Raw genomic sequence first — 21,548 nt, 5'->3', positions numbered from 1 at the left:
TCCACTCTGTTTTTTTTGTATTCAATGTTTGCATTACATTCCAATTTAAGGATCAAAGTCCATTTGCAAGCTTTAACTGTACTGTAATATCTGCCATGTCAAATTTTGGCAACAACTAAAAAAAAATTAAGGTTTTGCCTATGAATTGTATCACTAGGGTCCTGCAACAGATATGACAGATGCTTTCCTGTAATCAGAAAGACTCCTGCAATTTCTTTCCAGGGAGATTAACTAAAGCAAAAAACCTGCTTGCATGGCTGCATTACATCAGGGATTTTGCTGGCACAATCATGTTGATTAAACTTTGTACTATAAATCAAGCCTTCGTCTTTACAGAAGCAATTACAACATTCCAATTAATTTTCCTCTTTTTGGGGAAAATGCACCATAAATCCAACTCTCTGAAGATCAAGAAGCAGTATCCAAAGAAATGAAGGCAAAGACCAATAGACAACATATGCACTGAAATACCTGCCTGCTTACAGAAGAGCTCACACAAGAGGCAGAAGAGTAACGAGAGATAGCCACATTACAGCTCTTACAGCACAGGAATGACAGGAGCAGGAAAGTACATATCCACATGAAGAAGCACAGAAAAATCCTCCACCTGCTTGTTAAAGATTATTAGAGTCCCATATAAATAATATGTGGCAGTACTTGGTTGAGGAATTATCATAACATTACTACAAAGGAAGGTTCAATCTTAAAATGCATTCAAGCTCTTAAGTCTATGTAGTATTACTGGCTACAAAATGGTGCTATTATTGGAATAATGAGACATTCATTATTTAAAAGACAGGAACTCCTAATTAATACAACTTGCAGAATATGCTGAGTTAACAGTACATGCAGTAAGCTTTTAAAGTATTTATCCCAGGAAAAGCAAGGGTCTGAAAACATACAGAAAGTTAAGGAAAGACACCAAGAGAAAGTATTTACTTTACTAGGGGCAGGAGGAGAAAACAGCCTTACAGCAGCAATGTGATCTTTAGAAAAAACAAGTTCTACGGGTTTAAAAGCAGAAGTTAAAATCCATTTATAATCTATTAATCTGTACTATTACAAAAAGGACGAATGCAAGACATTGTAAAAATCTCTCCCGTGTTTTGTAATTGTCCTTATTAGAAAAGCAGAAGGAAACTAAGAGTATAAAAGCACTGCTTAAGCAAAACAGGTTTATCTGTTCGACTTCTGTATAAAGCAAGATGAAGAGCTAATGAAAGATCTGACATCAAGGCCCACTCAACACATTTGCAAGCCAAATGCTGCACGTCTGATAGGTGATCAGCAGACACCAGTGATCAGAGATAACTGCTTCTCAATAGAGGCTTGGAGTTATGGTCTTAAAACTGTTACACACTTTAGAAAGACCACTTCAGAATTCTTAATAATTAAACTAAGGCCATTCAGCTGTAATGAGACTGTAGCAAATGCTCTTGTGCTTTTATGAGCCATTCCATGAGCCCAGATTTGAAACTGAGATGTACTATTATAATGCACTATTTTAGCTGCACTGTATTTCTGGATTATTAAAGGACAGTACAGATTAAAGCCACATGAGGTACTTCAGTGCGGCTAACAGCCCCCAAGACTTTCAAGAAAGAGCCATAATGCTCTGTATTATAATTAAGTAAAAACTTCATCTACAAAACATTCATGAAACATTAACTGACACAAAAAGGCTGATAATCTTCTTAACCTACCCTAGAAGAAGAGATATCCCCATAAATTAAAGTGCACAGATAAAGCTTGAGGCTGGAACATGTATTTAAAGTTGACCTGCAAATGAAAAATTCACCACTCCTTTTTTGCCCCCTGGTGTGAAGAGACCAGGGAGCCTCTTGCTCCCCCCTCTACATTTTCATTCTCATCAGAAATACAACACACTAACACAGTGATGTTACACATTCAGAGAATTACAACCATGACTATTCTTGCAGAGGGGAAGACCTCCCCAATAACTGTTCTTAGGACTGATTAAAAGGTCTCTTAGACACTTCTATTAAATGGCTCAAGAAACTCAGGCATCATCTCATCACAGTAGACAATTGATGGCTCATCTTTCAGACTCTGTTGAGAGCTGAAATTCTGAACATATAAAGTAAAAATATACCATATAACACATTACTCTTGTCCCTCTGTCTTTTATACACTGGGAAGGTCAAGCTACTCTTTCTCTTTTGCAGGTCAACTTCAATACAGAAACTGGAAGTCACTCACCCATGTGACATGCACCTAAGCTTCTAGAAACCTTCATCTAAAAGGCTCCTGAAACTTGTTTGTGTTTGCACATTAAAAAGAGTCAGTGGAAGAGTGAACTAACAAGACACCTGGCAGTAGGATGCATCTTAGAGCAATCACTTGTACATCCTACAAGTAAGTGCCAGGACTAGAAATCATTTAAAATTTATTAACGACAAGAAAGCACAGAAGAACAACCATATGCATTAAGAGAAGTTACAACCAAGACTTAAGATGTGCCACCTGCAGCCTCATTTTTGAGGAGTCAGTTAATAAGTGTACAGGTCTTTGTCTACTAAGAAGTGCAGCTAAGAAGTGACTTAATTTTAGAACAAGGAACTCAGATTTTACTAAAACAGCACCAATAACTGCGTTCACTACACCAATAGCTACCATGGCATGCATCTGTACAAACCTTTCAGGCAGTTGTCCACAGCTGGTCATGAATAAAAAGGCATATAAATTTTTCTCTTCTTTTATTACAATGAAGTTTGTAACAATACAGAAAAGTCACACGACCTTAGTGGGTCAGTTTACTTAAACCCTGAAACAGGAAGAACTCTAAATACATTAAATATTGTTACAAGTTCAGACTTAAATGTACAAGTAGTTGGGAACAGTTACAGCCCTCACCAAACTATGTTGGGGACATGAAGTCCAACAGCACTTGAAGTGCTGTGAAGGCATCATTTCACAAATAGCAACATAATGTTACAGAACTTGCCTTTAAGGTGGTATGTTCATGTAATTCCAGCGCCTTCACAATTTAACGAACCATATTTACTATACTTCACTTCTAAAAACCTAGATGAAACATGAAAAAGAAGCCATACAGTATAAATTGCAACATCAGGAAAAGTTCCTGTTATTATTCCAAATAATTTTTTCCCATGTAAAATAATAATGTCCAATAGCTCCTTGCATGTGGGAAGATACTTATTTTTTAAAGTCACAATGAAGCCTTAATTGACGGAAGCTCGGCTATATTAACAGCACAAGATGAGAAAAGGTTTAATCTCCAAACCTATTAGAGCGTGTGTAGTAGCATCAGTAGCGGCCACCCTGCGACATTACAGGAGGTCTCATTCCCATTGGAGGTCGAGGAGGTCCACTTTGGTAAGGGGGCACCATCGGAGGTCCCTGACCATATGGAGGCATCGCTCCAGGAAGATATCCTGGCATGCCCTGGTGATGAGCACCATACTGACCTACAGACAGAACATTTAAGATGCAAAGAAGAATTTTTTAATTAAATAATGGGCGGAAGCTGCATTTTGTGAAAAGCTTCACCCACCTCCCCCTGACAGCAGATGCCATAGTAAGTTTTAAAAGAGTTTCTAGCATAGACAAAACTTTACAAGGAAACAAAGCTGGGAAACTTCTGATTACCATGAGGTGGCATGGGAGGTCTCATTCCTTGTTGTTGTGGAGGAATTCCCGGCTGTGGTGGCATCATACCTCCAATTGGTCCAACTTGGGGATTACCCAAAGAAGCCTGTCCCGGTCGAGGAAGATTGCGCTGATACTTGGGCAACTGTGCCCTTCTCTCTTCCTAAAACCAGGAACAGACAATTGTAACAATTGTAAACCTAAAATTCACCAAAAGCAAAGTAAATAAAAGTGTAACAAAGTAGATTACCAACACTAGACTATTTCAACTAGGAGTTAAAAGACTGCTACTAGTAACACTACACAGTAACATTTGGACTTTTCTCCCTTCCTTCAAAGTTACTGTATTATCAGCCAACCTAGCATTTTGCACACAAGTTCTCTTCCTCCCTCAGCTGAAGAAAGACTTTCCCTCACAAGCTGAGACAAAAAAGCTAAACAAATCTAAAGATATGTAAACAGAAATTAAGGTTCATTTGTTTAACCCATAAATTCCATATTTCTAACTGCTGTAACAGCACCAAATCACCTCAATTGTTAAGTCTTCTGTCCTATATACTCATTACCTGTATCTATTTAAATTTACGCTTAAGTCACAAGCGGAAAAAGTCCATATTACATTTTGGGTTGAGTAATTTCTTATCATTTAGATGTACAGCAAGATCACTGCAATATGCCAGTGAGCACTTTGCAACTGAAGTTTTCTCAGCGCATGGTTCTATGACATTAATTCTGCACTCTCACCATTAATAAAATACACGTAACACAGACTACAGAAGAAAATGTATTTAACCAGCCATACTGGCATAAATAGAACTTTCCAGTAAGACAATGAAAATATTTTAACTTACCAGTGATATATCCTCATCTGGATGGATCAACTTACTGGTTGCACTGGTGGTTGTGAGGGTAGCAGGCTTACTTGTTATAGATGTAGCTGGTTTAGCTGCAGTACTGTTTGTCGTGCTAGTGGTTGAAGCTGTAGACTGTGTGTAAGCAGGGAATGTAGGTTTTGGGGGTTCTGTTGTTGTTGCAGGTGTAGAATTCAAAGGTTTGAAATCAGTACCAACTGGACCTGGAACAGCTGCTGCAGCCTGTGAAATGGAGAGATCAGTATTTATTTCTCAAAGCACAAAAGAACTGATGTCTGTTAGACCTCTGAAACCTTCCAGTGAGATATGTAATTATAATAAGTTTGACAAAAGTAAAGTTCAGCTCGATTGCACACTAGTGCAACTGAAAACATGACAAAATAAAACCCAGTATATACACATATACATAAATACACACTGGAAAGCCTAAGACTTGCAGGTCAAAACCCACGACTAGAAAAAAAAAGAAACAATAACAAAAAGACCCCCCCCACTATCAAATTTTTTACCTCAAATACCAAGCTGTGTAAATGTCTAAATCTTTCCTGAATCACTGTTCTATTGAGAGGCTCTAAGGATAAATTCATTGTTCTCTCACTAAATGAGCATACTTTAGCAACCATTAGTGTACAGTACAGCTCAAAGTGTTAGTATTCATTAAAATTAGGTATTTAAAAATGTTTGAATAGTTAAGAAAGCTCTATTGTGTCAGGGTTTCTAAGCGTTCTCTCTTTAAAACTCTGCAGTATGGTCACAAACTTACTACATCTCTCTATAGATCTTTAATCTCACTTGGGAATGAATAATCTGCTGAAGGCAGGTATGAGGTCCACTACAGGTTCCAACATTTCATCTTTCCTACTTTTTCCTCAATAAAATTTAAGACATGGAAAGTGTGCTTTACTAAGCTTTCTGTGGAGACACAGCAATCTCCAAAGCAAGCTTTAGTTATGAGAGAATGCTTTAGTTTCCAGTCACAATTACCTAACTTCCCAATCAAAGTACGTCAACTTTATGTAGGTAACTCAAATTACAATTCCCTACATTATGATGTACCATAAACAACATAAAACTAAAAAAGCCTTCACCATGCATCAAGCTAATCACTGCCCACTAAAATGCATTTAACTGCTTTCATGCTTTTTTAACCCTTTAGAACCAGGATATAACATGTCATTCTTTCATTCTAAGAAAAATTGGGCACTTTGACATCGCTTATTAAGATGTGACTCTCAATCCAAGACTACAGTTTTACCAGCTAAACATAATCAGGAATATACCAAGAGATTGTCTGAAGATGTTTAGTCAATTTTAGATTTTACAGAACGGTCCAAAGGGTTAAGTTGCAAAGCAATTTGTTTTTAACTGTGACTTCCTGCGTACTTGTGCTGTGCTAGGAAACAGAGCGTTAGAAGATGCTGACAGACTTTCTGAATTGGAGGAAGCTGCACTTGAGCTTGTGACAGGTGTCCCCATCTGTAGCATAAAAGAAAGGAAATAGTGAAAAGTCTCCAAACAAATGGGTGGAAAGTATCCAGATGAAAGGATTTCTTATGCTAAGTCTTTTCTTACGAAAGGATTGTGGGTTTGCAAATAAGTATTTTCCCTGCAGAAGTCCAAAATGCAAACAGCACACTATGAAGGCTTCTGCAACACACTTGAAAGCAAGTAAAAACTTCAGGACTTATACACAACAAGTGCAATCAAAGTGTAGAGGTCACAAGCTACTCCCCACTTCCCTCCCCAAAGCATTTACATGAATTTTTGCTACCCTAATTAACTCCTAAACCTTTTAAAGTAAAAAAACCTCCTAATTCAGGCAATGTTTAACCAATTTAACAAAGCTACAAAACATATTAGTCCATCTATGGGTAGACAGCCCATTATGAAAAGAACAGTAGAGAGTAAGTCATGTCAAGATTTATACCTGGGAAATTTTAAGTAAAGTTCTATGCAACCAGGTTCCGGTAGCTGACTAACACAACCCTTTGCCCACCCAAAACACCCTTATAAATGACAAACTAAAGGGATTAAAGAAATAAGTGCTTTGCCTACTCCTTTCTTCCCCACGTGCTTACAGAACTTCTGTTTGGTTTCATGGCTGTTGTAAGACAAACAAAAGAATCTTTTAAAATTCATTCAAGCACTACACTGAATTAAACTTTGAATCAAGACAAGCAAGAGACTTAACCAGTCATTTCTTGGGCCTCCTAAATAATAAAGGAGAGACACTGTTGACACAGTGGCAATTTGAAGACCATAACAACAGATTCCAGGCTGTGAGGTACCTTACCTGCCCTGCACTTGGGAAGAGTGGTTTAGTAACTGGAGGCTGGGGAGCAGGTGCAGATGCAGCAGGAGCTGGAGGCCTGTTAAGAATTCCTGGTGCTGTAACAGGCTGCGCTTGTGTCATTGGAGGCATCCCAGGACGAGGACCAACAGGTGGTGGCATACCTACAAACAACAAAGAATCGGTAACATCAGGCTGAAGGAGATTCAGAGAATTCTTTTCACAGCATTTTTTAGAACAAAGCCTACCCAAAGAAAATATATTTTTAAGGCAATAGCAAAATAAAACATGACAAAGGGTAATGCCAGCAGTCACCTACTGACATCCATTCATAGGCAGTAACCTCAAACACTTCAGACAATACCGAAGTTTTGGTTTCAACTGGAGCTTCAATGATGTTTATGCAAAGAAGTTTAAATCAACGCAATTAATGCAGTAGCTGCTGACAACACACCATGCCTGTGCTGCCAAGTGCAGGGATAAGACTGCCACAAAATGCAGCAGATGCAGCCATTATGAACAGTATCAGAACCCTGATCAAAACACACATCAGCTTTGCTGTGAGTCACAGTGCAACAGTGACACGAGGCTACTTTTGTAGATGACTACAATCACAACACATGCACTTTGTATGCACAGGGCTCTACAAGAGGTTCAAAGATTGTAAATTAACAGCTCACACTGTTTCCATCACGTTAGTGTACGGGATAACTAGGCTGTAACTAGTGAGAAATATGGGTGAATCAGCAAATCTCAAGCCACCATAGCATAGCTGCTGGTCAGGTGGAAGAAACACTGAGAACTTAAGGCTGCTTAAGTGCTACACAAGCTCAATTAACATCTCTTCTTGCTATGGCAAAAGACCAAATTCCAGTTAGTTCCTTCACACAGCAGGTTCAGGACTTGGGTGTACTACCAACATTATTTCTCATTTCCCACAACATTCTCAATCATTATAATTTTCCAGCTGCAGCCATATTAAAAGGAGGGATGGAGACCAGGCAACATAAAAGCCACAAGAAAGTGCAGTAAGAAAAATATATTCTGCTTTTTATCTTCACAATGGCAATAAACACATTTTTTTTTAAATCAAAACCTATAAACCAAGCCCTCCATCTGTGCACAAGAGTGGCTTCTCTGGCAATCAATTCACACCAAGGTAATAGCATAGGTCTGTATACTCTTTATATAAATCCTAAATCTCAGTGAAAAGAAAGAAATACAATTTAGCTCTCACCATAGTACGAGTTTGACAGCCCCGACCTACCTGGTGGCATACCAGGCATAAGAGGCGGTATTCCTGGCCCAGGAGGCATCATTCCACCCATTGGCATCATCCTATTGAACAGAAAATAAGCACTGGTAAGAACACTAATAATAAACTGTTAAGACAACTGGCACATACCTGTATTAGATAAGAAAATTACAGTAGATAAACAATTTCAAGAACCTCTCAACAGAAGAGATTCAAAACCAGCTCACTCCAGTTAGAAATGGTTTTCCACAAGAAAGATCATGAACACTGAAAATCTCCCAAGCACCTGAACTTATCGCAGCTTCATTCCTCAAATTTTTAGTATTCTATTTCCAGAATACGTCCCTCTTGACATCCATTTCAGACTACTGGTTTTATCAGTGTTCCAAGAACCTCATCTCAGTACACTCGGAAACGCCGGAAGTAGAAAAAGCAGCTAACTCCAACCACACTAAAATCACTGTACATCTGCTATTGCTCCCTCCTGACACAACTCTACTCCTGGATATAGCACCCTCATTCTATGAAAACATATTCCCTTTCCTCTAGTGAAGAGCAGACAACCCAAATGTGTAAAACTATACACAAAATACTGATAAAAGGAGAGCAGAGAGCTCTAGATGAATATGTACAATTCCCCTACAGGAAATACACCAAGTGTAGCTTAAGTTTGATGAAAATTTCCAAGACACTAAACACTGGATTAGGGAAAGAAATAAAGGAATGCTTATTACTTCAGTTAGCAAGATAGGCAGTCTAGTGCAGACCAAAACCCCGCTGAGAAGCAGTTTGTCTGATAAAGTCAGGCCAACTTCAGCATTACTGTTTCAAAATTGAAAAGAAGATCATCGTAAGAGGTGAGCATCAATTCTGCAAAGCAAACTGGTGCCCAGGCTCTGCTTTTAGTCTCATCTGGCACTGCTAATAGAACCCTCAATGAAAAAAAGCAGTAATGATTGGTAACATAGCACCATCACCCCTTTATTAGGTTAATGGTTGGAGAAAGCAGTCAGTCTTGCCACCCACTTTGACAACTGTCAGACCCCTGCAAAAGCAATGGATGCTCACTGCCTGCTACCACCAGAAAGAGAACTGAAAACCTGCAAGAATAGTGCTAGAACTCGAGTGTCACAGAATTTTTGGCAAGTTAATGTGTGTCTTTTCCTAGATGATATCACATTCACCTGAATGTTAACAAAGAGATTAAGGAGGCCAAGGCACCAGCAAGACTGAGATGATTTTGTTCAGTTCCTACCCAGAAAACCTATAGTCATAATGAGCATTCACATGATGGTCAAAGACTCTTAAAACAACATTTATGTCCCAGGAGAGAATAACCTTTCGTCTCAGTGAGCTTTCAAACTTAGAAAGTTCCTGTGGTATGCCCTACAGCGTAAAGGATTAAGCACATGGAACTCAAGAGAGGTTGTAAGCCCTTAAGGGTGTATTCTGCTAATATTTTGTAGAATATGCTTCTCAGAGATTTGTAATACTCGTTTAGATAGAGCATAAAAACTTCACATATTACATAACAGCAAAACCCAACCATTTTTCCCCAATTCTTAAGCAATATTCAGAGGTTTTCAGTAAGACAATTTCAAGCTTATCAAAAACATGACATAAAATGGCATAATGAATGTACCTAGAATTACATTAATGAGATGCTTACATGTTTCCACCACAAAATGACTGCATGTATTTTCTCTGTTGATGTAATCTGTGAAAATTTATGACAAAATCAAAAATCTAACTGTGATTTTCCAAACACATTGTGACAGGGGATGGTGTCAACCCCAAACAAGCATAAAAACCATAACATCTTACTTTTGCCCAAAACACAGGAAAAATATAAACCATCCCATACCTTTATCCTGTTAGATTGATGACTGGTAACCAGATGTACAACATACATGCAACACACAAAAGAAGAGTGTTCCACAGAAGGCTCGAAACCAACACACCAAACATTATTATACTACCACCCAATAAAGTTAGGAGAAAGGCAACATACTTTATAAACTCAGGGTTTGGCCATATTTTTAATGTTGGTTTACAGCCATCCAGTTCTCTGGTTAATCTTAAGGTTACAGTGCTCACAGGTTCCTATTGCATTTCTCCAATTGCATTGGAGAATTGCATTTCTCCAATTATCTTAATTTTTTTCTCACAGTTTAAAAAGCACAGTATGAACATGTAATTGTAATATTAAGTCTTTCTTGCTACTCACCCAGGTGGCATCCCAGGCATAACTGGAGGCATTCCAGGCATCATAGGTGGAACACCTGCCATTAATGGTGGTATACCTAAAAAGAAAAACACATTTTGAACAACTCCAGCAATAGCCAGTCACTAATGATTATCACCTAAGAATTAATTATCCCATCTAAATAGATGGGATAAATGCTTTATAGGAAGCTCTACAAGACTGGGAGTTTCCTGGAACAGCACGACTTACAAACAATGCAATATAAAATACTATCTGCAAATCTCATTTAGATTCATTTTTCTCAGTCCTGCAAGACTGTCTTAGCAGTTTCCAAAGAACATGTGCTAAAATGGGCAGATTATCCTTCCAGCATACAAGCAGCAAGTGTTTCTACTCAGCTTTCCAGTAATTAGCTAAGACATCTCACCTGGAGGCATCCCTGGTGCACCTGGCACAGGAGGCAAACCTGGTTGTGCCATTGGGGGAATGTATCCCTGCTGGGGCTGAACTTGCTGGGGTTGAAATGAAGTTGAAGCTGCAGATTCATCATCTTCATATTCATCAGAGTCATCCTGTTGTTTCTTTTTCTGGCTCTCTGCTGAAGAATACAAATGATAGTCAAATGATGGTCAAACTGAAAGCAAATTTTATTCTATGAAATTCATTTTCTCTAGATTATTCCAGTTGGAACAAAACAGTAAAATTCAAATCTTATGAGCATGTTCAAAAAATCATCAAATTACAAGAAGGAAAACTATATAAGCCTACCTATATGTTCAAACAATAAAGGGAAGGGAAATGACTCACACCATAATGACCCTCAACATACCTGGGGACCTTCATTCATGTTGTGCAGAATAAACCAAAGTAGTTCAAAGAAAAAGTACACTTAAACAGCAAATAAATATGACTATTTGAGCATCATCAGGCTTTTAGCACCACACCCTTCAAAAATAAAACCACCATCTCCATATTCATTAGGTAATTGTCAGAGCTGCACAGGCAAATGCAGCTACTTCTGAACAGGAAAGGAGAAACATCTCTCAACTTTCTACATGACTGGGAAACATGTCAAAGAACGCATTAAATCCAACCCTTACTCTTCTGAGAAGTGAGACCTGTGTAACACTGCTACAGCTTAGTATCAGTAAGAAACAGACTAGGAAATACCAGATAGGTAGCTAGATTATACTTTACCCTGAGTTTTTTGTTCAAGTAACCTCCTCCTTTCCTCCATATCTTTTTCTGGAATGCCCTCCATACCATAGATTTCCAGTTCAATGTCTGTTCTTCCAGGAATAGCATTTGGAACAGCATCTATTGTTTCCTTATGTACCTAAAGAAACAAAGAAAAAATGTCCTCCTGACCGCTATTCAGCTAAATTGCACGTTAGTCAGCCAGTTTCAAGACAAACAGGAAGATCCTTCCCGGGAAGGATTGCTCTGGCCAGACATGTTATTGACATGTACTTCCTGATCATTGTTGATTATCAGTTTCTAAAATTAGTGTATATAAATTTGTCTTCTGAACACCAATATAATTCCTTCACTCCTACACCCCCAAAATGACAGCAGAAACCTCTACTGCACACTTCATGACTGCTGACACAGCAGGACTCCTGCTCTGGAAACACACCATTGCTGTCTTTTTCTCATCAATTTCTAAAATTCTGGAAGTCCCAAACCCCCACCTTTGTAAGTCCAGTATTAGTTCCAATTCTAGATACTGTTAAGAAAAGCTCATGTAAGTCCAAAACTTCTTACCTGCATGCAATGGATAGCTAATCCAGGTCCTGTATACAGTTTCTTATGACATATATGGCATTTAAAGTGCTTTGCTTTTTGATGCTGTATAAGGATTTTTTCATCATCAAAATCCCTGTTACAATACCTATTGAAGACTGTTAAGGAAACATTTAATCCTGAAAGTGACCTTCTATCTAACACTAATTAGCATCACTATGATTAAAGAAAAAAATCACCTCCACCACAGAAAACATCTCTGAGCATTCAAAGCATGACAAATATTTCATGGATGTCTGTAACCCTCTTTAGATTGGTACAAAACTGGTAAGACCTGGGCACATAATCAGAATCATCATTTGATTCCGTATTCTACTTAACAACGTGCTTTTTAAAGTCCTAGTTATTTCTCAGTGGACTCATTCCTTCTCTACACACCTATAGATTAAAATAAATGTGCTGAAGCACTAAAGGAGAAATAGACTTGAAATATACAAAAGTGCTGCTAAATACTTAGAAATGCCTGTTTAGTAACAGGCATCGATAGCCAACGGTTGTAAAAGAGAACAAAGGTTTTCAGTAAAATTCCTTTCCTTCTCCAGGTATCCAACTATAAATTCTTGTGATGCTGCAGACATTAAAGAATTCTGGTTTTAAACAGAAATACTTTAAGCAAAGAACTACGTGGACACCTATGTGACAGAAAAGTCAAAACGCAATTTCCTTTCTGCAGGTCAGCATTAATATTTCAGCAAACACTTCACACATATCTTACTACACAAGACAAATATACATTTGTTATTTACTGGCTGCTCCTCATATATAAAATATGTTCACCACCTCCATCAAAACCTTAAATATGTTAATATCTAAAATGGAGACACAAATACCTTCCAACATAAACTGGTAAAAGATCTCAAAGCTTAGAAATTATTTTATTAAACAATTTTAGACTGGGCAGAAGCACCACCACCACCCCAGCCCCCACAACAAAAAGGAGATTGCAAAGGAGCGATCGAATGAAAATACACCAGTATTTCTAGATACCAACAAATTATACATGACTTTGACGCAGCAATTACAAGTATAAAACCCCTCCACCCCAAAAAAAAGTATTTACAAGTCTCAACCACATCCGCCCCACTTCTCGAGTAACAGTGTTTATGAGAAGCAGCTTTCTTCCGTTAAGATCCTTCCCCCAGTGAATAAAGACGGTTCTCCATTTTCCCCACGAGCCCAGGAACCCCGCGGGCCTTGGCCACAGGAGCGCCGGGGACAGAGTCCCGGGCGGCCGCGGCCTGCCCTGGCCTCGTAGGTCGGACATGAGGCCGGGGCCGAGGCCTCAAGCAACGGAGGCGGGAGAGGGCGGACTAGGCCGCGGGGTGGGGAGCAGGGGAAGGACACGGACCAAGCCCCATCCCCGCGCTGAAGAGCTCGGAAATGAAACAAGACCAAGTACAGAATCAAAAGGTAACAGGGGTAGAAAGAAAGCAAGCGCCCTATCCCGACAGTAAGGAGCTGAGGGAAGAAGAGGGTAAATCGGCACAGAGACCCGACCGGGCCAGGCCGTTCCCCCACCCCGCTCACCACACCCGCCTCGTCCCACAGCGAAGGATACCAGCACCAAGGCTTCAGCTGCTTCTTCTTCTTACGGCCCATGGCGGCGGCGCCCCTGACCTTCACAGAAAGAAAACAGCCGAAGTTTCCCCTCCGGAGCCGCAATGCCCACAACAACCCCTCACTGAGGCGAGCGAGGAAGGCACAAAATGGCCGCCACGCTCCCTCCTGGCGCTACCGCCCCCGAGCTCCCAGCCTGCACCGCGGCGCTGAGGGCGGGCTGCCACTGACGCGATCCCTCCTCCTCCTCTCAGGCGCCATTTTATCACAGGGGTCGCGCTGGGGGGGCCTGTGGTTAATGCCGGGGGGAAACCGGCTTTTACGTGCGGAATCAGACGGGCAAGGAGCTGCTGTCTCCTAACCTGGCCGGTTTACACGGTGTGCCGGTTACGTGTGCCCACATGGCTGGCCCTTGGTAGGGAAGCCGAGGGGTATAAGGGAGCCCGGTTCCTCGGGAACTGACGCGCAGCACCCGCTGCCTGCCCGGGGCTGGTCCCCCAGGGCAGGTACCTCCCGTTGGGATGTGGCAGGTATCCCCGTGGGTTCCTGCAGTGGCCCTGCCGCAGACTGGAGGCGAGAGCAGCCTGATAGTCATGAGGCTGAGCTAACGAATGTGCTGTGTAACGGGAAGCGGCATCGCAGAAGCAGAGTATGCTTTACAAACCAGACACCACAGCCCAGCCTGCCGGCGGTGATGTGAGCAGGTCCAGCCGCTCTCCTCACCCCGCTCGCCCTTCCTCCATCTGCCGCTCCGCTGCCGTGGGTACACCCACAACGGGGCAGCAGCCGTAGCGGTGCCCCCGCCTCCTCCCGCACAGTCCGGCCTCCGCCGGGAGAGCAGCGGGCGCAGCAGGCGGCAGGGCCCGCTTTCCCCGCGGCACAGGGATGCTGCCGGCGCTGGCCGACGGTGACGAGCGGGAGCTGGAGAGCAGCGAGGAGGGCGGCGGCGAGGAGCGGCGGCCGGAGCGGCACGGCAGCACCTACCACAGCCTCTATGGCTACCGGAGCTGCAGGTGAGGGGGCCGCTGGCCGCCGCCGAGGCCCGGCGGGGCGGCTGCCCCTGGGGCTGCCCACGGGAGGCCGCTTGCGGGCCTTGTCAGTGCCCGGCTGCTTGAATTCGCGTTATTTCCCTCCCCGAAGGGATTATTTTCATCCCTTAGTGTTCAGATACTCTGCCCCTTTTAAACGCCCTCATGCCCTACCTTTCCTGCTGCAGCCCCTATTACCTGTTGTGTGTGTTAAGGCTGTAAAATGAATCAAAGGGATGGCTTGGTTTTCAGATCCTCGCAGCAGGGAGCAGGCGGCCGGGATGGCAGTCCCAGCAGTGCTGCGGCACAGACACCCTCCAGCGAAGACTTCAGGTAAAGCCCATCTGCAGAACAGCATAATCGCCTGTAACACCCCATTTTTATGTCTTTGCTGTATTGCAAATAGTAAGCAAGTACGTTGAAGTCACTTCAAAGGAGAAACCTCAATGAAACCATGGTATTTCGTTTCTGGAATACTTAGGGATTGAACATAACTACAGAGCTCAAATAACATTAAACATAAACTATCATATTTGAATTTGAACTCCGTTTTCCTTCCTACTAATACTTAACATTTCTGTATTGACTTAAATAGATAAAAGATAATTAAAACATATTGAGCAATTTTAAATGGACATATTATCTTTTCAAAAGCTCTGTAATGGGGCTGTTGCTCCATGTTACAACTAGGGAAACATAAGAAGAAAGAGTGACTTGTTCATAGCTGCTGAGAAGTTCAGCATCAGCTGACACCATGACTCCAGACTTCGGGTCTAGTGGCCAAACCACTGAATGTGTTTCTGATGGGCCAGAAGTCACAGAGTAGTTACCTGTAGGCCAGAGAGCTCACAATAGCCAGCAGGTGGTTCTGTACTTGCTCAGAGAAACAAAACCATAACATTTGCTTTTTACTAATGATTTCTTCTTGTTTTTTTTAAAGCCTCTCCTTGCTGGACACTAATTTACCAGCAGAAGCAGAGACTGAACTGCGCAGTTTTATCTCTAAGCGTCTTACTAAAGGAGCTCTGTTTGAAGGAATGGGGAATGTGGCATCAGTGGGGCTGAGGTAAACTTCAAGTGTTATTTGTGAATGAGAACCTGTAAGAACCACTGGCAGCATTGCACATCTCGCCATCTGCTGCTGTGCTTGGGTTTAATCCTGATTCCATGTCTATTGACGCTGTTTATAACAGCTTCATGTAATGGCACTTCCATTATATTTGAGAAAAATACTGTAGTAAATAATTTGCTCTTTAAATGATAAAAAATACTACATGTTTATTGCTCCTTCCTTTTAAACTACTCTGATGACACCACAGAGGAAAAAAAATGAAAGTCTGAGAGCTCTATATTTGATCATAGGAGCCACCAGCTCTACCCAGTGAAAATTGTTTCTGTAACTCATGTATGTCTGCTTTTTGCATGTGTTTATTGTGATGTATCTGTAACAATTATTTTTTTTCCCTACATAGCATACCAGAAAATAAAGTTGGTTGTTATTACTGTCGTTTCCAACAAGAAAATATTCTAGAAATGGCAACACTAGAATCAGACATCACTGTTCCAGAATATGTGGTTTGTTTCTTAGGTGGCTCAGAGAAAGGTCTAGAACTATATCCTTACCTTTGACTTTACCTGTGTGGAGAGGGAGATGATGTAAAAATTATGTTCCCATTTTGTCTGTTTCCTGCTTGAAATCAGCTCATTTGTGCACACCTTCCAGTAACTGAAAATGTCAATAACAGCCATTACTGAAAGGGAAAAAATGCAGGTCTTAAATGATGCATCTCATTTTCCTTAAGAAGATACTTTCAGACTTGAGCTGGACAAATATATTCAAAGTCTGAAGATAAACCTTGATTTGGAGGTGAGGCCTAACTTTTTTTTCTTGAAGTGGTGAAAATCACTATTTACACATATTAATTGTTACCATAATATTACAGTTTTGTCTATTCATAAAATGCTGGTCAAATGTGGCTTAAAAAGTCAAGCTCATTATTTTGGTTTACTGTGGTTTAAAATCAAGAACAAACATCTCGGGTTGAATAATTAGTAAGCTTCTATTTGTGTAGAAATCTAATTTGTAGCTAAAGCTTTTATGTTTCAACTTGTTACAGCAAAAACCTTTGGAGACCTACGTTAACCCCTACTTGAGAAGCTGGTTTGAGAATGCCATATGCCCTGTCCAGAGAGTGGTACAGCTCTTCCAGGAGAAACTCACCTTTTTGTTGCATGCTGTAAGTGTATTCAAACTGGATCACTAAAAGAGGTTCAGAAGCAATCTCAGTGACTCCAGCACATTTAAAATGTTTTTGCATTTGCTTTTCCAACCAGGAGTAAATGAGGGACCATTCTTTTTTTTCTATGTTTTTTTAATTCAGTGCAAGTACTTTTTCTCTGCTTTATTGCTAAGGAAGCACATACCAATTTCTTCTGTCATTTTTTATAGTTAACTCATTTTAAATTATATAGTACTGTGCAAGCTGAAATTAGAATGAGAAAAACAGAAACAGCATGAGAAAACTGTCACTGCTATAATTCCTCTGAACCAAAAGGGATGTTGCATTGTGGATGTGCCTCATGTAATTCACTGGGAACAGAAAATAAATTACTCCTAGCTCTAGTCCCTGAGTCTGAGGCAGCTTTGAATGGAATAGCTAATAGAGTATAACTGCTGCATATCTTCTGAATGCAAAACCAGCTGCAATGACTGTAACTTTGATTTTTTCTCTTTTAAGGCTTTGAGTTATACTCCTGTAGAAGTAAAAAATGCAGATGAAAGAACAGAAAAAGACATCAGCAGGTAAAGATACTTTGAGACCAAGGAACCTGTGAGTAACTTGGCTTTTGTCTATGACAGCTTGCTGTCCAGGAGCTGTAAATAAGCAAGCTTTTCTTGTCAGGTTTCTGGCTGCTGCCAGCCTCCAAGGACTTGTTCAGGAAGGCACCATGACCTCCTTGTGTATTGCCATGACTGAGGAACAGCACAAGTCAATGATCATAGACTGTAGTGGACCTCTGCCTCAACTGCATAATGCAGGTAAGATTACAGCTGTGAATACTTCATGATACTCACTCGTATCCACCAGCTGCTGAGAGATGTGCACGTTAGAGGTAGTTGAGGATATTCAGAAGCTCAGAGGTTCATTCCCAGAAAGGTTGTATTCTGGCTGGAAATTAGAACAGCTCTTTTCCTGTGAGCTAGCAGTTTGTTTTACTAGACACACTGGAACTCTACTTTGAAAATGGTTGATAATAAAATCCAGGGTGCAGTTAACTTGCAGATCATTTAATTAAGACTTGTACATTTCTCGGAAGCTGCAAAACTTTGTTTCCTATTGTATAGACAAATGTTCTAAAAAGGGATTCAACAATCAGAACAGAATTTCACGTAATCACTGTAGCTATGTTTGCTTTTCTTTCCACGTATAAGACTTATTTCCCAGGCCAGGTATACTATAATCAGTTGTTACTACATAGTCTATGTTGAGCTCATTTACCTTTTCTCATCTCTGTGTTTGTGAACCTGTAACAGGAAACAACAGATTCTGTGAGGACTGGATGCATGCTTTTGTGAATGGTGCTGAAGGTGGAAATCCGTTTCTCTTCCGCCAGATTTTGGAAAACTTTAAATTGAAGGTACATGTTCGTGTATGTTGAAGACACCAGGGTTACTGAGGGAGCAAATACTCCTTTTGCAGCAAAGCTTTAGGTTATTTATGATCATTAATCATTAAATGATTAACTCTGATGTGTAAGTTGAGGACTGGCTTACCGTAGTTGACAAGACCAGACTGTAGAGTTAAAGTTTCTTCAGTGAGTACTCCAAAGGTGTTTTCTCATATTTAAAATAAAGCCCCTTTCTTAGGTGATCTGTCACAATAGGAGAACCCTTGCTACAAGTTTGGACATACCAAGTTGCGATGACCACACATTTTGCTTTGTTACAATAACAGTGGTAATATGTACCAAAGACAACTCTATTTTTAAGTGACTCTTGAGTAGTAGTATGAAATTCCTATTGGAAATGCTTTTGTTTCTCCTGCTATTCTTCTTCCTCTTTTCCACATGATAGTATGATTTATTTCCATGTAGAAGGATAAGAAAACACTCTGTTGCACTTTTCCCAGGCTATACAAGACATTAACAACCTGAAGAGGTTTATCCGCCAGGCTGAAATGAACCACTATGCCTTGTTCAAGTGCTACTTGTTCCTGAGGAACTGTGGCAGTGGAGACATCCTTCTGAAGATTGTGAAAGTGGAACACGCAGAAATGCCAGAAGCCAGAAATGTAGTGACCGTCCTTGAGGAATTCATGAGAGAAATATCAGTGGCTTAAAACTATCATAATTATTCTGTACTCGTTTGAGGGCATTGTATAAATCATTCATTTCTTCTGTGCAGCTTAGTTTCACTATTGCAGGATTTTTAATTTGTATTTTAAAGTATTACCTAAGTCAAATCTAAGTTGCAGTTTCATCTGCTTTTTCTCTTCTTTAGAGAAAGCAGTATGAGCTTTTTTTAATGTGTAGATATCAGATCATACCAACTCCTGCAGTTTTCAGTGCTTACCAGATTTCCAGATGACTTGCTCCTTCTCTGAGGAAATCATGACATTTGGTTTTTACAGTCATTGCAGAAAAAAAAAGCAATCCCTGACCTGGCAAGCATTGTGGTATTTTAAATATTTTAAGTATCTTTAAAATGACGTGTCTAATCAGTAAGATCTGGACTTTTGTTTTAATATATAAAGAAGCACAAACATCTGGATAAATCGTACAAAATGAATTAATCATATTTGTTTATGTAAAAGAACACAGGTAACAAGTCTGTAGCTGGTTTCAACATTCTACTTTCAAACTGGCAGCTTGTTCTGCTGGCACTAGATATACAAGTTGTTAACTGGTACGAAACAGAACTGCCTTAAGACTGAACAGAGCTTTGGGAATCTATGTGCTTGTATGTATGTGTACATACACTGGCCAGATATGTTAAATCCCCAGGCTGTTTGATGAATCTGCTTCTTCACTCATTTCTGTTGTGATCAAGACCACCTTTGTGTGTTCTTAGTACTCATTGTGCATAAATATAAATACATGGTTTTCAATTGTGAAGAATTAAACCTGAACATTTTACACATCAAATATTAACTTTATATTAATTGAAACTTCTTCAGGAACTCAAGTGAACTAAGTTGCCCCATGAATTATTCAGACTTTAAAGCATTTAATTGTATTTCAGCAATGAATTCTTACCTACACCATAGGACATGTAGGCAGCAGAATACTTGAAGGAAGTCTTTGGCTATAGCCAGAATCAGAATTCCTGAGGCCTCTGAATGACCACATAAACAAGGACTATTTCTGCAGATGTGATAGAAGCAAAACTCTCAATTGCTTTCCTTTGTAGTAGAAGGTGTTTGAATGCCTGACTTCAGACATTTGGACAACTCTCCCTCAACCAGTAACTGTAACAGTCCTGCTCATGTAGTTTGACTGTTCTGCCAGTGCTCTGTGCTGTGATGACAGAAGTTGAGTGCTTTCCTGTGACACCACTGTCTTGAACCTATAATAAGGTTTACAATAAAACACATTAAAATCCTCAATAGTGTGCCTACATTATATTATAAATTAGTGTTGACCTTGATGTCTCCTGTTTAAAACCCTTTATTCACACAATGTAGGAGTTGCTAGTGTCAGTGACAGCTGAGGTGACACAGGACATATATGGGCAAGTCAGAGAAGAGCACAAAAGTAGTCTGAAAGAAAACAAACCCCTTATTCTCTGTAGGAGCTCTGAGAAGTAACATTTTTTTCCTTGAGAATACTTTATGCATAAGTCTGTATAGCAGCACCACTCAAGAAAACGTGTCACCTTTGTTGGTCTTAGACATTTTTAACAAAGTTGGAGCACTGACTGTGTAGTATTTTGTCTGCTCAGGAGCAAGGGAAGAGCTCAGTGCCAAAACAAACACCAACAAAATAGAAGTTGGGTTGAAGAACAGGTAGCTTACAATCTGGTAGGAGTATAAGAAATCGTTGCACTAGTTCTGTCCTGTGCTGAGTGGAGAGTGGGACCAGAGCTGCTTGGGACCCAGTGTTCTATGTGCTGGACTTGGTGTTTACAGAGAGCAATGCTGTGGTGATGAACTGCTCCTGAGATGCAGCCACTATTGCTTTGCCCAGTCTTAATCCCTGGAATTTTTCAAGAATAAACTGGCTCAAGTGCTGATCAGCCTGCATTACCTCTCACAGCTGACCCTGTCCAAGCAGGAGTTGGACTAGAAACCATCTGAGCTTCTTACAACCTGAATTATCCTGTGACCCACTCACTTAAATAAGATTTGTTTTGTTTGCTAGGTAAATGATCATAAATCATTCATCAAAATCCAGATACTTTCAACCATAACTGTAAAACTTCGCTTAGTCTTGTTGCAGCTTCTCCTCTCCAAGGCAGTGCATTGCTCAGTGTCAGTCCCACTGAATTTGTACTTCAGTCAGCTTTCTTTGTTGCAAGTTCTTTACCCTGAATTTTCTCTGCACTGCACATGACTGGCATTGTGAAAAACATAACTTCTTTCTGCAGCCTTTGTTTTAACATCATCTCACTTCTGCCAGCTCTGCAGAGACTTTGCCATTCAGTTACCTGACTACTAAACTCAAGAAGCTCGCGGGTACACACACACACTGAAATACAACCCTGGTAGTTCATGAAGTTGCAGGTTTTTACTGGCATCATCCCATTAGAAATTCTACTTTCAAAAACAAAACTGAAGGAAATTAAGGAAAAGCATAATAAATAATGCAGAAGCAGCTGGTTTAGCTGCATGAATACCTGGAGAGTATTACACACTTCCTCCTGCAATCAGCTATTCAAAGCTCAGGATGAAGCACACAAAAGGACACA

The 21,548-nt window shown here is 40.4% G+C and overlaps 2 protein-coding genes across 11 annotated transcripts; one reads left to right on the top strand and one right to left on the bottom strand.

Moving 5' to 3' along the window:
• Positions 1-2,700: 2,700 nt before the first annotated feature.
• ZNF207 (zinc finger protein 207) lies at positions 2,701-13,791 on the bottom strand. 10 transcript variants are annotated; one of them, XM_031046392.2, is made up of 12 exons: positions 13,615-13,791; positions 12,018-12,144; positions 11,451-11,589; positions 10,681-10,851; positions 10,275-10,350; positions 9,717-9,764; positions 8,030-8,130; positions 6,796-6,956; positions 4,482-4,724; positions 3,631-3,793; positions 3,266-3,449; positions 2,701-3,045 (listed from the first exon to the last, which is right to left on the bottom strand). In XM_031046392.2, the coding sequence occupies exons 1-11, from the start codon at positions 13,653-13,655 to the stop codon at positions 3,289-3,291; spliced, it is 1,431 nt and encodes a 476-aa protein (XP_030902252.1). In that variant the 5' UTR covers positions 13,656-13,791; the 3' UTR covers positions 2,701-3,045; positions 3,266-3,288. The 10 variants fall into 10 exon arrangements, with proteins under 10 accessions (XP_030902252.1, XP_005146203.1, XP_030902251.1 ...); XM_005146146.4 differs by adding an exon at positions 5,886-5,978 and having other exon boundaries at positions 2,701-3,449; positions 8,060-8,130; positions 10,681-10,848; XM_031046391.2 differs by having other exon boundaries at positions 2,701-3,449.
• A 685-nt stretch (positions 13,792-14,476) lies between these two features.
• On the top strand, positions 14,477-20,247 carry C11H17orf75 (chromosome 11 C17orf75 homolog). The gene is made up of 10 exons (XM_005146149.3): positions 14,477-14,626; positions 14,894-14,974; positions 15,582-15,707; positions 16,114-16,254; positions 16,451-16,508; positions 16,759-16,878; positions 17,380-17,444; positions 17,545-17,681; positions 18,177-18,280; positions 18,772-20,247. Exons 1-10 carry the CDS (start codon positions 14,499-14,501, stop codon positions 18,979-18,981), a joined length of 1,170 nt encoding a protein of 389 aa, XP_005146206.1. The 5' UTR covers positions 14,477-14,498; the 3' UTR covers positions 18,982-20,247.
• Positions 20,248-21,548: the final 1,301 nt, after the last annotated feature.

Source organism: Melopsittacus undulatus, chromosome 11 (assembly GCF_012275295.1).
Source record: "Melopsittacus undulatus isolate bMelUnd1 chromosome 11, bMelUnd1.mat.Z, whole genome shotgun sequence".
NCBI classification, from domain to species: Eukaryota; Metazoa; Chordata; class Aves; order Psittaciformes; family Psittaculidae; genus Melopsittacus; species Melopsittacus undulatus.
This window is presented reverse-complemented; position numbering and strand designations above follow the sequence as displayed.